Source organism: Mobula birostris, chromosome 4 (genome assembly GCF_030028105.1).
Source record: "Mobula birostris isolate sMobBir1 chromosome 4, sMobBir1.hap1, whole genome shotgun sequence".
NCBI lineage: Eukaryota > Metazoa > Chordata > Chondrichthyes > Myliobatiformes > Myliobatidae > Mobula > Mobula birostris.
Genome location: NC_092373.1, coordinates 68,061,631 through 68,077,097, shown reverse-complemented (window position 1 = coordinate 68,077,097; position 15,467 = coordinate 68,061,631). Strand labels below are relative to the sequence as shown.

General features: G+C 40.2%; 1 protein-coding gene across 1 annotated transcript in view; it reads right to left on the bottom strand.

The window, feature by feature from the left end:
- The window catches only part of slc25a36a (solute carrier family 25 member 36a), an 89,743-nt gene extending 74,546 nt beyond the window's left edge, over positions 1-15,197 (bottom strand). The window contains exon 1 of the mRNA XM_072255502.1: positions 14,882-15,197. Within this exon, the coding sequence (XP_072111603.1) occupies positions 14,882-14,922 (41 nt within the window). The 5' untranslated portion in view covers positions 14,923-15,197. The remainder of the gene's footprint in view (positions 1-14,881) is intronic.
- Between the last annotated feature and the right edge of the window lie 270 nt (positions 15,198-15,467).

Sequence of the window (15,467 nt, the reverse complement as noted above, 5' to 3'; positions counted from 1 at the left end):
TATATTTTATTATTCATAAGTGAGAGTAAGCACTTACTTATGTGCAAACTGTATAACTTTAGCAAGGATAGATGCACAGTTAAGCTTAACAGTTGACCAAACTCTGCTTGCAGTTTTGCAAATATGACATCCAACTATCTAGAAAAGTATTAAGCAGAGGGCAGTTCATACACATACACGTACAGTGCCTATAAAGTATTCACCAACCCCCACACCTGTTAGAAGTTTTCATGCTTTATTGTTTTACAACATTAAATCCACTGTGATGCAATTTGTTTTTTTCACATTGATCAACAGAAAAGACTACTTTGTGTCAAAGTGAAAACAAATTTCTATAAATTAGTCTAAATTTATTATAATTATTAAACACAAAATAATTGATTGCAACCTTCAAGTCCGTATTTAGTAGATACACCTTTGGCAGCAATTACAGCATTGACTCGGTGTGAATAGGCCTCTATCAGCTTTGCACATACGGACACTACAATTTTCCCCCATTCTTCTTTAAAAAATTGCTCAAGCTCTATCAGATTACATGGGGATCGTAAGTGAACAGTCCTTTTCAAATCCAGCCACACATTCTCATTGGGATTCTCATCTGCACCCTGACTTGGCCACTCCAGGACATTAATATTGTTGTTTTTAACTCATTCCTGTGCAGCTTTGGCTTTACACTTGCGGTCATAGTCTTGTTGGAAAAAAATCTTCTCCCAAGTCACAGTTCTCTTGCAAACTGCATCAGGTATCCCCCCCAGGATTTCCCTGTATTTTGCTCCACAAGCATTCCAGGGCCTGCTGCAGTGAAGCACCCCAACAGCATGATGCAGCTACCACCATGCTTCACGGTAGGAATGGTGTGTTTTTAATGATGTGCAGTGTTTGGCTTGCACCAAACAGTATTTAGTCTGATGGCCAAAAAGCTCAATTTTGGTATCGTTAGGCCATGGAACCTTCTTCCATCTGACTTCGGAGTCTCTCAGATGCCTTCCGGCAAACTCTAGCCGACATTTCATGTGAGTTTTTTTTTCCAACTGTGGCTTTCTCTTCACCACTTTCCCATAAAGCTGTGACTTTTGAAGAACCCGGGCAACAGCTGCGGTATGTGCAGTCTTTCCCATCTCGGCCACTGAAGCTTGTAGCTCTTCCGGAGTTGTCTTGGTGGCCTCCCTCACTAGTCCTCTTCTTGCACGGTCACTCAGTTTTTGAGGATGGTCTGCTCCAGGAAGGTTTACAGCTGTGCCATATTTTTTCCATTTCTTGATGATTGACTTAAATGTATTCCAAGGGACATTCACCGACTGGGAAATTTTCTTGTATCTATCTCCTGAACTTGTGCATTTTAATAACCTTTTCACAGAGTTGCTTGGAGTGTTCTTTTGTCTTCATGGTGTAGTTTCTGCCAGAATACAGACTCACAAGCAGTTGGTCCTCCCAGATACAGGTGTATTTTTACTACAGTCAATTGAAACACCTTGACTATTCTAATTCTAAAATGAATTGGCTGCACCAGAGCTGATATGGTGTGTCATATTAAAGGGGCTGAATACTTATGCAATCAATTACTTTGTGTTTTATATTTGTAATTAATTTGGATCACTTTTTAGAGATCATTTTTCAGTTTGACATAAAGAGTCTTTTTGTCGATCAGGGCCAAAAGAAGCAAAATTAAATCCACTGTGATTCAATGTTGTACAACTATAAAACATGAAAACTTCGGGGGGAGGGGGTTATACTTTTTATAGGCACTGTAGATACACAGTGAATTTGCTTTGCTAGAACAAGGGGAAGTGCATTTCAGGTTAAGTACCTTTAACAACAATCTACACCTTACTTATTATTTGGTAACCTCTCTAACATTGACGAGGAGGAGTATACACCCTAGCCAATTCATTAGGTACACATGATCATTAATTTAGTTTAATTTAGAGATATAGTGTGGAGCAGGCCTTTCCAGCCCAGTGAGCCATGCCACCCAGCAACACACCCATCGATCCTAGCCTAATCACAGAACAATTTGTAATAATCAATAAACCTACTGAGATTGGTAGGTCTTTGGAAAGTGGAAGGAAACCAGAGCACCCAGAAGAAACTCACACATTCACAGAGAGAACGTTAAACTCCTTAAAGATGGCGCCTGAAGCAAAAGGATCACGCTGCTACACTACCATAGTGCAATTATCAAATCAGCCAATCATGTGGCAGCAACTCAGTGCGTAACAGCAAGCAGGCATAGTCAAGAGGTTCAGTTGTTATTCAGACCAAACATTGGAATGGGGGGGGGGGGGGGGGGAGAGAGAGCGATGAAGTGACTTTGACCGTGGAACAACTGCTGATGCCAGACAGGGTGGTTTGAGTATCTCAGAAACTGCTATCTCTTGGGATTTTCACAGTCTTTAGAGTTTACAAATATTGGTGGAAAAAATTTAAAAAAAACATCCAGTGAGCAGCAGTTCTATGGGAGTAAGGCCTTGTTAATGAGGGAGATCAGAGAATGGCTAGACTAGTTCAAGCTCACAGGTACTCAAATTATCATACATCTCTGAATGCACAACATATCAAAACTTGAAGCGAATGGGTTAAAGCAGCAAGAGTCTGAAGACACACACTCAGCATTGTAGGAACAGCTTTTTTCCTGTACATCTCAGATTTCTGATCAGATAATGAATTCATTATACTACCTCACTATTTTTCCTCTCTTTTTGGACTACTACTTTAATTTAATTTATTATATACAGTAGATTCTGGTTAATTGAGCTATCAGTTAATTGGACAGCTGCTTATGTGGGTCAACTCTTAAAGAACAAAAACTAATCAAGAAAATAGCCAGGATTCCCTTTGTTTATTTGGACACTATGCTGCTTAATTGGGACAGGAGTCTGTTGCAGAATAGCTTCTAACTAGTGTCAGTCGCGTGCACTTGCATGGCCATTAGATTCTACACTGTGTTTGCAGTGAACAGATTTGAAATAGCATCAGATGTGCATATAAATGTTTAAAAACCAGTGATTTTTGTTACTGATAGATGGTGAGAAACGAGCTGTAAGGCAATTCAGAACTGCTTTGCTCACTGCTGTTTCAAGCTTTCAAGCTTGGAGATTCAGAAACGGCTGAGAGTGAAAATGAAATGATTTCACTACTTCAACAAGTTAGGAACTACCAAAGGATTTATGTATCGACAATCATCTTTAATGTTACAATGAAAATGAAAATTTGGAGGATGCAATTATCGAAAGCAATGTGTGAAGGCAGCCTGCTATGTTCATTAGGTGTCTGTAACTTAACAAAAATCAGTTCAATCGAAAGAAAATGGCAGCATACACTGGATGAGTTCCTACCCTGATAATTATTAGAAACTAATATACAATTTTATAGTACTGAAGTACCGTTTGTACTGTTCTAATTTGTTCTGTATTTCAGTTAAATACATAATTTGTTACTCAAGTTACACGGCAGCTTGTCTTTTTTTTTATACCTTTTAAAATATTTCCATGAAACTTTGACAAATTGATGAAGCCACTTCATTAGGTACAGGAGGTAACTAACAAGTGTCCACTGAATATACAGCTCCTTTGTTTTAATGTTTCAATGCCATTGCAGAGTTACAATTACCAATTACTATTTTCCTCTCTATATCAGCTACAGTATTCATTAATCTAACTTGTGCAGATAATATTCCCTGTGCAGATAATAATATTCAAACTTCAGCATAATTGATGATGATGATGATGATACAGTACCTAGCAGCTTGCTGCAGTACGTCAGGTGCCAGATTTTCTATTCAGTGTACTGCGTCACTTTGATTTGTAAATTAAGAGCAACTTTCCTCAAAAATCCATGGAAATACAACAGGATAAAAGCAAAGGTGTAACAAAACAGTGGCCATCGTGGCTATCACCTTTTCACTGGCTGCTGGAGAACCTCCATTTTAGGGAAAAAAATAAGGTATTTTTTTGCCTCAGTGTAACATGTTTGTGAACTGAGGAACTAACTACAAGAGTTAAAAATTACAAGATCTGTTATTAAGTAACCAAGGCTAATCTTCATGTCCCCACTGGAGATCAGAAGAAAAACAAAAATAAATCAGCAGGCCCTAAGGCTCAAGTTCATCCAGAAACGCACTTGGAATAATAGAGACGGTTTCAGAAACAAAGAATCCTGAAATCCTCAAGCGGATCAGCTAACATCTGTGAAAGAGATGAAGAATGAATATTTCAAGTCAATGGTCTTGTGTCAGAAATGTTCTGATGAAAGCTGATTGACCAGAAACATCTCCTGTTTCTTTCCAATTGTGCTTGACTGCTGCATTTCTCGAACATACAATATACTCACAGCCGTCTGGCATTCATGGGGAATGGAAGATTCCAACTATATCAAGTTCAAGGTCAATTTAGATGAATAAGCTGGTTGAATAATTGCTCACAACTGTACATATTATGCAGAAAATCTATATATAAATTGTCAAATCATATGCCACCTCTTTACCCTTTTAAATAATGCGTGAATCTGCAAATCTAAATTTTGAGGTGAAACATTACATTGGACAATTTTTTTTTTGAAAGTGTTACTTCCCGAGAACTTTTTTTTTGTTTGTGATGAATTGCTTGTAGCTGAACACAAATATAGTTTCAGACTACTTATGCCACTCACAATTTGGAGAAACAAAAAATTAACGTTTATTGAACATGATATGTTTAATTGCATAATAATGCTGATGCTCTGCAGTAGTTCAACTAAGCTTACATGTTTTATTGATTTTTTTTAGATTAGATTATGGGGACACAGAGTCCTCTTTTATTGTTATTTAGTAATGCATGCATTAAGAAATGATACAATGTTCCTCCAGTGTCTGAGGGCTTCTCCCTCAAGTGTTCACTAATAATCAGCCAGCATTGATGGATTCCAGTTGCCCTAATACCGTTTTTCCATGACCTCTTTTGCTGTCTGTTTGAGAATATCAGATGGATTAATAGCAAATTTGATGGTTTATTTTGTTTTCATACTTTCAGCATTTGAATGTTTTTACTTTTCAATTACAAGTCTTAATTATGACTAAACAACATTTAGTAATTACCAGTATCATGCCAATATGCCAAAAGGAAAGTGTTTTTTAAAATTATGGTAATATCCTTCAATGTTTACAATTTTTTTAATGCACTGCAACCATGAATGAACCTTGTAATCTCAATAGTAAACAACATTTGCAACTACTAGCAACTTAAACCCAATTTCAACAAGCATCTGAGTCTTCCAGCTAAGAAAATTCTCAAGCTGGAAAGATGGCATGGGTTAGATAAAATGATCTCACTTTAGGCCAATAGGGTGCAGTAGAATTGTTTGCAATATTACTTGCTCAGACAAGAGAAAAAATAGTTCCTAAACATATTTTCTATTTAATATTAGCTAGTGGCCCTCCCAAATATACAAAATCAGGCTGCACTGAAACACCCTGTGATCAACTGGTCTCTGACAATCGTAACCCAAGCCAAGAATAACTGCGGGACATTACACAAAGAAAAATTGTTCTGCCAGCAGTCATTCATTCTTTATAAAATACCAGAGGAGGGGGAAACCACAACCCAGTTAACGCAGTGGAAAATACATCCAGTAAGATGGCAGCATGCTCAGACGCAGTGGCCTCTCCGGGTCTAACCAAAGGTGCAATTGTTCATCCTTTACATCTTTTTCTCAATTGCAAGATACTGCTGGAGACTATGAACATCTAACACTGCAGGTCTGTTTGAAAGCAGAGGAGCTGGATTTGGTACAGGCTGTATTGCAGCCTGACACAGGGGGTCATCGGAATCAGTGCGCTATCTAACAAACAGTGTGAGTGATAGTCCTAGATGTTTTTCTCGTAATCACAAGACCCTTTTGTACAATGGTAAGGTAGAATACTGCAATTCCAGTTCATTGGTCCATTGGCAAGATCATCGGTAGGGGCGCTGGGTGTAGTACGGACTGGGCCCTCGCTGCAGTGTCACCTGTTGCAGCTGTCCAAGAAAGGAAATGCTGGAGGTGGTGTGGCACAGCATCCATGCTGGGTTAGAGGCTGGTTTCCTCCCGTCAGTGCTGCCCTCCAAGGTTCGCACGGTGGAAGACAAGCAGGACTGCGCTCACCTGCAGACTGCTAGAAGATTGTTCTTGCTGTCAACATCCATGCACCATCTATAGGACATAACACTCAGGGACTTGGGCAATATTAGTTTTTGTGCAACTGTATGTTTACTGCTATACGTACCCTGTACTGTGTATGACTGTTAGTACTGTGTTTTGCACCTTGGCTGTATTTATGAATGGTTGAATGAGAATTGAATTTAATATAATTTGTTTTTACAAGAATTGTTTTGGCATTCTGTAGGTTATTCTGTTAATCTGCAACAGCATATTTGGAATATTAAATGGAAGAGCAAATTAAAAGCAGTTCAATCACTTTAGATTACAATGCACATAAAGAACATCTTCCTTGTAACACCATGGGCTGGTCTCCTTTAGTGTTCCATAATTTCAAGTTATTAGCAGGAGCTTAAGTCAATAGAGGACATTAAAGAAGTTACAACAAAGCACGAGTGTGCTCATGTAGTAGTATTGTTGGATTTGCCATTTCTGAGAATGTATGGAGGAAAGTTAAGCTTGTACAGGTCAACAAACTTCACCAATTCTGACTCCACATTCTAACACATTAAACTTTACTTTCAGATAGAATTAGCTAGGTACCCACTTACTATATATTCATCGCAAATATCAGCAGAACTCCCAACCAGCTAATATTCTGCCAACACAAGGGTTGGGATAATTATTTTTATAGTTATGCCAAAAGGACTACAGATGCTACTGTAAAGCAGTGACAACACTGATTCACACCTAGTTTTTTTTTGCTAAATTTATTAGAGTGGAATTTCAACCAACACCTTGGAACTATAAACTAATGTCCCAGCTGAGGGCGAAAACCAAGTTTTGTGAAGTACTCATCAGGGACACATTGTTTGCAGACGACGCGGCACTGGCAACACACTCTGAAGAGCAACTGCAATGCCTCATGGACAGCTTCTCAAGAGCCTGCCAGGACTTCAGCTTGACCATCAGCCTGAAGAAGACCAACGCGTTGGGCCAAAGCGTTGAGCACCCCCCGCCATTACCATCAACAACTACAAGCTGGAGGTAGTTTACGAGTTTACATACCTTGGCTCCACCATCACAGACCCCGAGATCAACAGACGGATCGGACAAGCAGCCTCAACATTCGCCAGGCTGACACAGAGTCTGGAAGAAAAGAAAGCTGATGACGCACACCAAGGTTGCACTCTACAGGGCCTGCGTCCTCAGCACACTGCTTTACGGCAACGAGACCTGAAGCCTCTACTCCAGACAAGAGCGGCGCCTCAACGCCTTCCACCTTCGCAGCCTGAGATGCATCCTGGACATCAAGTGGATTCACTGAGTCACCAACAATGAGGTCCTGGCCCACGCCCAGATACCCAGCCTCTTCACCCTGCTCCAACAATGCTGTCTCTGCTCGCTAGGCCACGTACACCGCATGTCAGACGGGAGGATCCCGAAAACCTGCTGTATGGGGAACTGGCCTCCGGCAAGAGAGCACAAAGGCGGCCCCATCTTCGCTTCAAAGATGTCTGCAAGAGAGACATGAAGTCACTGAACATGAATGTCCGGGGGGGGGCGTCACGTGATGACGTGGGATTGAAACGTGTAAATCCAGCTCTCCCGTAAAAAATCAGCAAAGTACCGTTTAAACAGGGTAAAGTTACTAAATACTTTCCGAAAACTACTTATAAACTTCGTAAGACTACTCTACAATATGCCTCGTAAACCGCAACAGAAGAAGTCTGTTGTTGTGAAGTCGCTGCAAGATGGGAAGAAAAAAGGGCCTACTACAGCGATGGAGCCTCGGGTTCAGGTTGGATCTCCTTCGGAGGAGATGCATTTTATCTCTGGCGTAGAAGAACAGGGAGTAATGGCGGCGGTAGCGGTCTCTCGGAAGAAGATGCCTGAAATACGCATGCGCAAATCGACACAACTTAAACTACAAGAACCGACGGCCACTGCAACTGAAAGTGACTCAGAGTTAGAATTGGATTCTGCAGAGAATACAGATGAAGAGGAGGAGGAAGAACTGGAAGAGACCGGAAGTAAAGGAGACGACGGAGACATAAGAGAGGCTTTATTGCAATTAACGGCCAAACTAAGAAAATTAATAACAGAGCTTAGAGACATGAAGATGTGCTATGATAAAGCTATGAAAAGACAGGATAAAATGGATAAGAAACTTCAGAAGATGGAAAGAACAATGGAGCATATTAACCAGTGGAAAAAACAGAAAATGATGTGCTCATCTGGAACACGGAAAGAAATCGACTCTTGGAGAAAGTGGACGTGTTGGAAAATTTTAGTAGATGTAATAATACTAAAATTGTTGGTCTTAAAGAAGGTATAGAGGGAGATAATCCAATAGAATTTTTTCAAAGATGGATCCCGAAGACCTTGCAAATGAAAGAGGAAGATCGATCAATTGAAATTGAGCAGGTACATAGAGCTCTAAGACCAAAACCACAAGATGACCAATATCCACGATCAATTTTAATAAAATTCTTAAGATTTCAAGATAAAGAAAGGATTCTACAGGCGGCTGTCCAAGCTGCCAAGAAAAGGGCCACTGATGATAGAAGGGAAGAAAATTTTTTTCTACCCTGACATAAGTTATGAACTTTTGAAGGAAGAAATTTAATCCAGTGAAAAAAGCCCTATGGGATCACGGTTATCAATTTATATTGTGTTATCCTGCAACCTTGAAGATTTTTTTGACTGGTGGAGAAAAAAGATCTTTTGACGATTACCGGAAAGCGGAGGAGTTTGTGCAAGATTCTTTGAATATTCACCAGATACAAGAACAAATCCAGGGGAGCGAGATGGATTGAAGATGAAGACTGGATCAAGGAATAGGCCTGATGGATTTTTAGGCAGATGAATATATAAGTATATTATTAATTATATGAGGGAGGGGAAGAAAGGTTAAAATTTGAGGAATACTAGTTGGGAATAATGACATTAATTTTTTTTATATATATACAATTTTTTTGTTACGGGGGAGCTGGAAGAAACACTGACCAATCGCTACGTTATTCATGTGTGCAACGTGGCAATAACCACAACCTGCACAATGGAGGGGGGTAGTGTTGTGTATCTTTTCATTCATAACATTAATGGGGGGGTATTTTGTTTTTTCTTTTTTCGTATCTCTTCTATTTTTTTTTCTTTTTGCCTGGATGATTGGGAGGGAAACACATAGCAACATGGTGAAGTTCAAAGAGATTCCCCAGGGAACTATGAGAGTTAAGAAGCTATGTTTTAGATATGATAAAGATCTTGGTTCCTTGGGGAAAGTAACAAATATATACTAAATTTATTTCTAATCCCATGGAGCATGTGGAAACCTTCCAATATTCAGGCGGTTCTTCTTTTTTTTCTTTTCTCTTTAGGTAGTAGTATATATAGGGGGGGAGGGTTAAGGGGGAGGGGGGAGGGTAGATTTTCTTTTCTCTTGTATTTACTTTGAAAACTTAATAAAAATTATATTTAAAAAAACATGAACGTCCAGAGGTGGGAGGACACTGCAAGCGATCGCTCTCACTGGAGGCTGGAATTATGCAGAGGTCTAAAAAGAGGAGAAGAGAAGCTGAGGCTTGCTGCTGAAGAAAAGCGCACTCGCCGAAAAAACAGCACCAAGACAACACTGGAGGACAGCGCCTTCAAGTGCAGTTGCTGCAGCTGAGACTGTCACTCCTGTGTGGGCCTCTACAGCCACAACAGATGCTGCTCTACCAACACAGACTGAAGCAAGACTTTCCAGGCACAGCTCCATGGTTTCGCGAGACTAACGGATGCCACCACCTTGGAACTGTAAACTAATGCTGTAATAACAATGTAAAATACTAAGTTTTACGGCAGAGTGACCTTACTACAATAGGTGCTAAATGACGAGGAGAAAGTTTTAAATAGAAACAATCTGGAACAGTGTCAATGAGCACAAGTTAAAAACAAAAAAAAATCCATTGAAGTTTTACATATACAGAGGCCAAACGTTTATATTTCTAATGTAGGCATTGAGTAATCTGGGAAAATTCATAATCCTTCTTCAAGCACAAAGAAATATATTCGTAACAGTTTACATAGAAAGTTGTTACAAGTGAAAGACAATAAATTCAAATTGGCTACCTGCATTACTGTAAATTATATTCACAGTCCATTAGTGCCCATCTTTCCTCCTCCACTTCTATGCAAGATAAAACTATGTAATGCTGACAGATGACAATAGAATATTTATAAGATAAAAAATATTTTTAGAATGCAAGCATCCTTAGCACACTCAGTGGCCACTTTATTAGGTACAACTGCTCTTTAATGCAACTACCTAATCAGCCAATTATGTGACAGCAACTCAAAAGCATGCAGACATGGTCAAGAGTTTCATGTTGTTGCTCAGACCAAGCATCAGAATGGGGGAACAATGCGATTTAAGTAACTTTGAAAACGGAATGATTGTTGGTGCCAGACAGGGTGGTTTGAGTATCTCAGAAACTGCTGATCTGGAATTCTCACACACAAGCCTCTAGAGCTTACAGAGGTGGGTGCCGAAAAACAAAAAAAAAAATCAGTGAGCAGCAGTTCTGTGGGTGAAAACATTTTGTTAACGAGAGGTCAGAGGAGAATGGACAGACTGGTCCGGGCTAACAGGAAGGTGACAGTAAAATATATAGCCATGTGTTACAACATTGGTGTGCAATGGAGCACCTCTGAACACAAAACACATTAAATCACAGCAGAAGATCACACCAGGTTCCACTTCTGTACCTAATACAGTGGTCACTAATTATATATCCCCTACCTCTAAATATATTTGAAACATGGTGGTGACCCTCTTTTTTTCCCCAGCCACTGCATATCTTTTGTAGAAGGTACATCTGCAACATTGTAGCATTTATATCCAGGGATGATGAAGGAATAGTAAAACATTTCTGTAAGATTATTGCCACACATAAGCTCCAGTTTCCCCTCAAATTTAACTTACAGAGAAGCAATTTTTTTTTGTTATTCTATACTGACTTTTCAAAGTTGTCAAATTTAGAAACATAGAAAAACTTCAGATTGCTTATTATACCACTGTAGCTTATCCAACCGATTGGGTTCATGCCAGCACTGAAAAGGGCAGTCCCATCAGTCTCATCCCCTTTTCCTCATTTCCCTATACCCCTGCAATCCATTATCCTATCAACTCTCCTTTGGTTCTTTTGCCAGGCAACTATACTAAAGGGTAATGTAAGGAGTGAAGTAAGCCATCAGCATATCTTTGGGATTTGGAATGAAAATGGCAGAAACCCCACTCGTTACATGCAACACCACACAAGATATACTGAAGTGATAATCAAACCTGGGTTCTTGAAGCTACAAGGCATCAACAACTGCTTTGCCACCAAGCCATCAATATTGGCATCCATCCAACATTGTGGAAAATTACCCAGCTAAGTATTGTTGAGAAAAGGCAGGACAAATCCAATCGAGCTAATTCATCATCGACAAAGTGATGGGAAAATGTCACTGTCAAGTTAAACTTACGAGTACAGGTCCTCCCTTAATTACGAAAGCCTAACTTATGGACACTCCATACACATAAGCAAGCATTTGGGAAACCAGCAGGATGATTTTGTTTATTTCCAATTCATCCAAAAAAAAAAATAAATCAGGTTCTGAACAGTTCCCTGGAAGGAACCTGAAGGACTGCCTGTAAGCTGCTCAACAATGCAGAGACTGGATTTCACTAGAACTCCAGACACCGAAATAGCCTTGGCCCAAACACAAGCAAAGAATGGAATTCAAGGAAAGTTAAAAGTGACTGGTCTGCACATCAATGCAGCATTTGACCAAAGCAAATCCCCACAAGTGATTGTGGCTCTATCTGCCTGCTGCTTGGGTCCTCCTTATTGGCAGCAGTGATGGACTTGGTAAATATTTTTGGAGAAGTTTCAGCAAGAAACTACAGTGTGTTTTGTAGACAGCATACACAACAGATGGAGGAAATGAGTACTTAGTGTTGGAAACTAACAAATGCCTCTTCCAAATTGCAACACTGGAATAGTTTTGGAGTGTCCCGGAGAACTGCTCGCCACTGAATACCCAACTCTCAAGTTGCCCTTATAGATTTTGTATTTATCTATCGGATTTAGCAGAATTTGTGTTCAATGTTGACCCCAAGGCATTTCTGGTAGGGAACTCGGTAATGGTGATGTCAATGTTACTGAATATAAAGAAAAACTGTTGAAGATGGATAATGCCTGCTACTTCTGTGGCAGTTGTTACTTATCACTCATTAGATCATACTAAGATGTTACTTTAATCTTGCTGCATGCAGACATAAGCTGTTTGGTTTGCTGAAGATTGTAAATGCAAAGTGAATAATGTGCAATCATCAGGAAATATTCCTATTTTTGCTATTATGAGGGAATATGAGGGAATGAGGTGAAGCAGCTAAAGTTGGCTTTAGGACACACTGGGGGCATCACTCAGGAATACACACATTGATGTCTTCAGGCTAGATGATTGATCTCCAACAACTATCATCTTTTATCCAAAGTAGGACTCAGTCATTTTAGCATTTTCCCATGATGCTAGCTGTTTCCATTTAACCACCACAATGAAATGATGTCTTGACGTATAGGCCAGTCATCTCACCTTTCCTCAAAATAAGTTTGTTGATATTTGTTTGAATCAAAGCTGTTATGTATGCCTGGACAGGAGTGAAGCTCAAACTGAGAATTGGTGTGGTTATTTATAAATGCTATTTGACACATTGTCAATGACTGTTTCCACCGTTTGGTGATGAGGAGACCAGTTGGACAGTAATTGGATTGGATTTGTCCCAATTTCATAGACAGCACATACCCGTTCAATATTCCCCTCTGTTCGCTAGATATCATTGGTATAATTGCACAAAAAGCTGGACTAGTTCTATAGTGCAATACTTCAATACCACAGCTGAGACATTATCTTCACTGGCATGCAAAAATTTGGTTTGGACCACCTATCTTTCCCCAAGAACCAAGATTAAATTCTACCCATCCCACTTTCTGTCAAAATTGCAAAGAGAAAACATGGCAACTCAATAGCAAATTACAATCACAAAATGCTGGAGGAACTCAGCAGGTCAGGCAGCATCTATGGAAAAAAAGTACAGTCGGCCCAAAATGTCAACTGTACTTTTTTCCACAGATGCTGCCTGGCCTGCTGAGCCCCTCCAGCATTTTGTGTGTGTTGCTCAGATTTCCAGCATCTGCAGAGTTTCCCTTGTTAACAAATTACAATGAATGACCAGAATCACTATTATTAGCATACAAAACAAATATGATAAATGACAGCAAACAAGTCCTGACGCAGGGTCTCGGCCTGAAACGTCGACTGCACCTCTTCCTAGAGATGCTGCCAGGCCTGCTGTGTTCACCAGCAACTTTAATGTGTGTTGCATGATAAATGACAGGTTATTTCAGGTAATGCTTAAGGTGCTCAGAATTTTAAGGAAAGAATTTAATGTTATTTCTTAGTCATAACTATTGTGATGCAGTTTGTGTTGCTTGTTGCATAAAGTAAAACTATTATAGCAGTTACAAAACTTTTCTCCACATACTCTTCCCCCATTGTCAAACAACATTCTTCATTGTAGAAGTTATTACTAACTAGCTCTAACCCACAGCTTTACCCCAATTAAATCTTCATGATGGGATGGATATTCAGGATCAGTGTTTTTCCACTGTATATAGGTTTCATTATATGAGATCAAAAGAGACCTCTTCACTCCACCACCAACATGAAAAATTCAGAGAAACAAGAAACTGTAGATACTGAAATATGGAGCAAAAAAAAAAGTGCAGGAGGAACTTAGCAAGCTCCAGCAGCATCTGAGAAGGAAAGTGGATAGTGGACATTTTCAGATCAAGACTCTTCATATGGACTTAATAGTCTCAACCTGAGACATTTTCCATTTCTCTCTACAGATGTTGCCTAACCCACTGAGTTCTTCCAGCAGTTTCTTGTTTTTTTTAAAACAGTAAAATTAGAGCTCTGAATGTGGGAACTTAAATTTAGCTTGATCTACTATGAATGAAACTGCAACACAGCTGAGAATGAACTGTGTGTATCATTTTCTGGGTCAAGCAAACTATTCTAACCATTTGCATTAAATATTGATGGAAAAAAATAGAATAAATGAAGGACTATCAATTTGACATACAAAGTAACTTGTAGTTTATGGATTTCATGTTTTTTAGGTTTTCTTCCCTTCAATATTTTGTTTAAGAGCAGTTAGATTCCAAATTAAAAGCATATATAATATCGCTTGTGTAAAATAAGAAACAGTTCTTGAAATCTTGAACTTTTACACCAAATGGATGATGGGAGTCACAACAGAAGAGATCCACTGCAAAGATCACCACAGACAAGTCTTTTTTAAAAACTGTATAAATAATTAATTTGCATTCACTGACGCTGGAGTACTGCCACTGTCAGTCAGGCTGCAGTTCACAGCCCTGCCGTGCCGTAATCCTCGAGTCGGCGGCTGAGAGTCAGCAGGTCGGCAAGGGCGCCAGGCAAGCCCGCGGATGAACGGGGCCTGCACAAGCAACCATAACGACAATACGCACTCACACTTCTTATCGGACACGAACGATGTATAAATAGATGAAGAGATCACCTCGGATCGCCTGCCTCTGTGAGGACCGAAGCACAACCTTCATGACAAAATAAAAAAAATATCCAAGCCCCTCCCCCCCAAACGCAGACATGTAATCCCGGGGCGAGAGGCAAACGTCCCGGCCCAACCTACCCGCCAGCAAACAGATGTATCAAGGGCTCCCTCTGATTCATGGTGAATCATTATTGTCGTGAGCCCGCGGGACCACCGCCTTCTCTGTGCCCGGGGCCGGCGCCGCTGCCGCTCGCACTGTGTCGGAGCCGCCAGCCACCGTCGCTCCCGCTGCCACTGACCGGAGAGAAGCAGCTGCACACCGTCGCCCCGCTGCTTCGCTGCGATCAATTATTATTAATCTCCAGCACAAGGGGCTGCCTGTCTCCTTGTAATAATTTTTTTTCGCTGGCGGTTTCATCCAATCACGCTGGGAGCATTCACCGTGCGCGATGCGGTCACGGTGTCGGCGCCGTGCGATGTTGAAGTTTAGCAACTGCTCACGCTTGCGAGGCGTGGAGCGATTGCAGTATCGCGAGGGGTAGGTGCCGAGCCACGGCCAGTCTCTGTTTTAAAAAGGTCAGATCCACTATCATTCTCTTTCGTTCAGGGTTTAAAAACTGCAAGATGCACAGGAGCGAATTAGGCTATTTAACACCTTCAGTCTGTTGATAATACCTGAAATGCATATCAATTCTATTTAACTGACTTACAATCATAAAGCTAA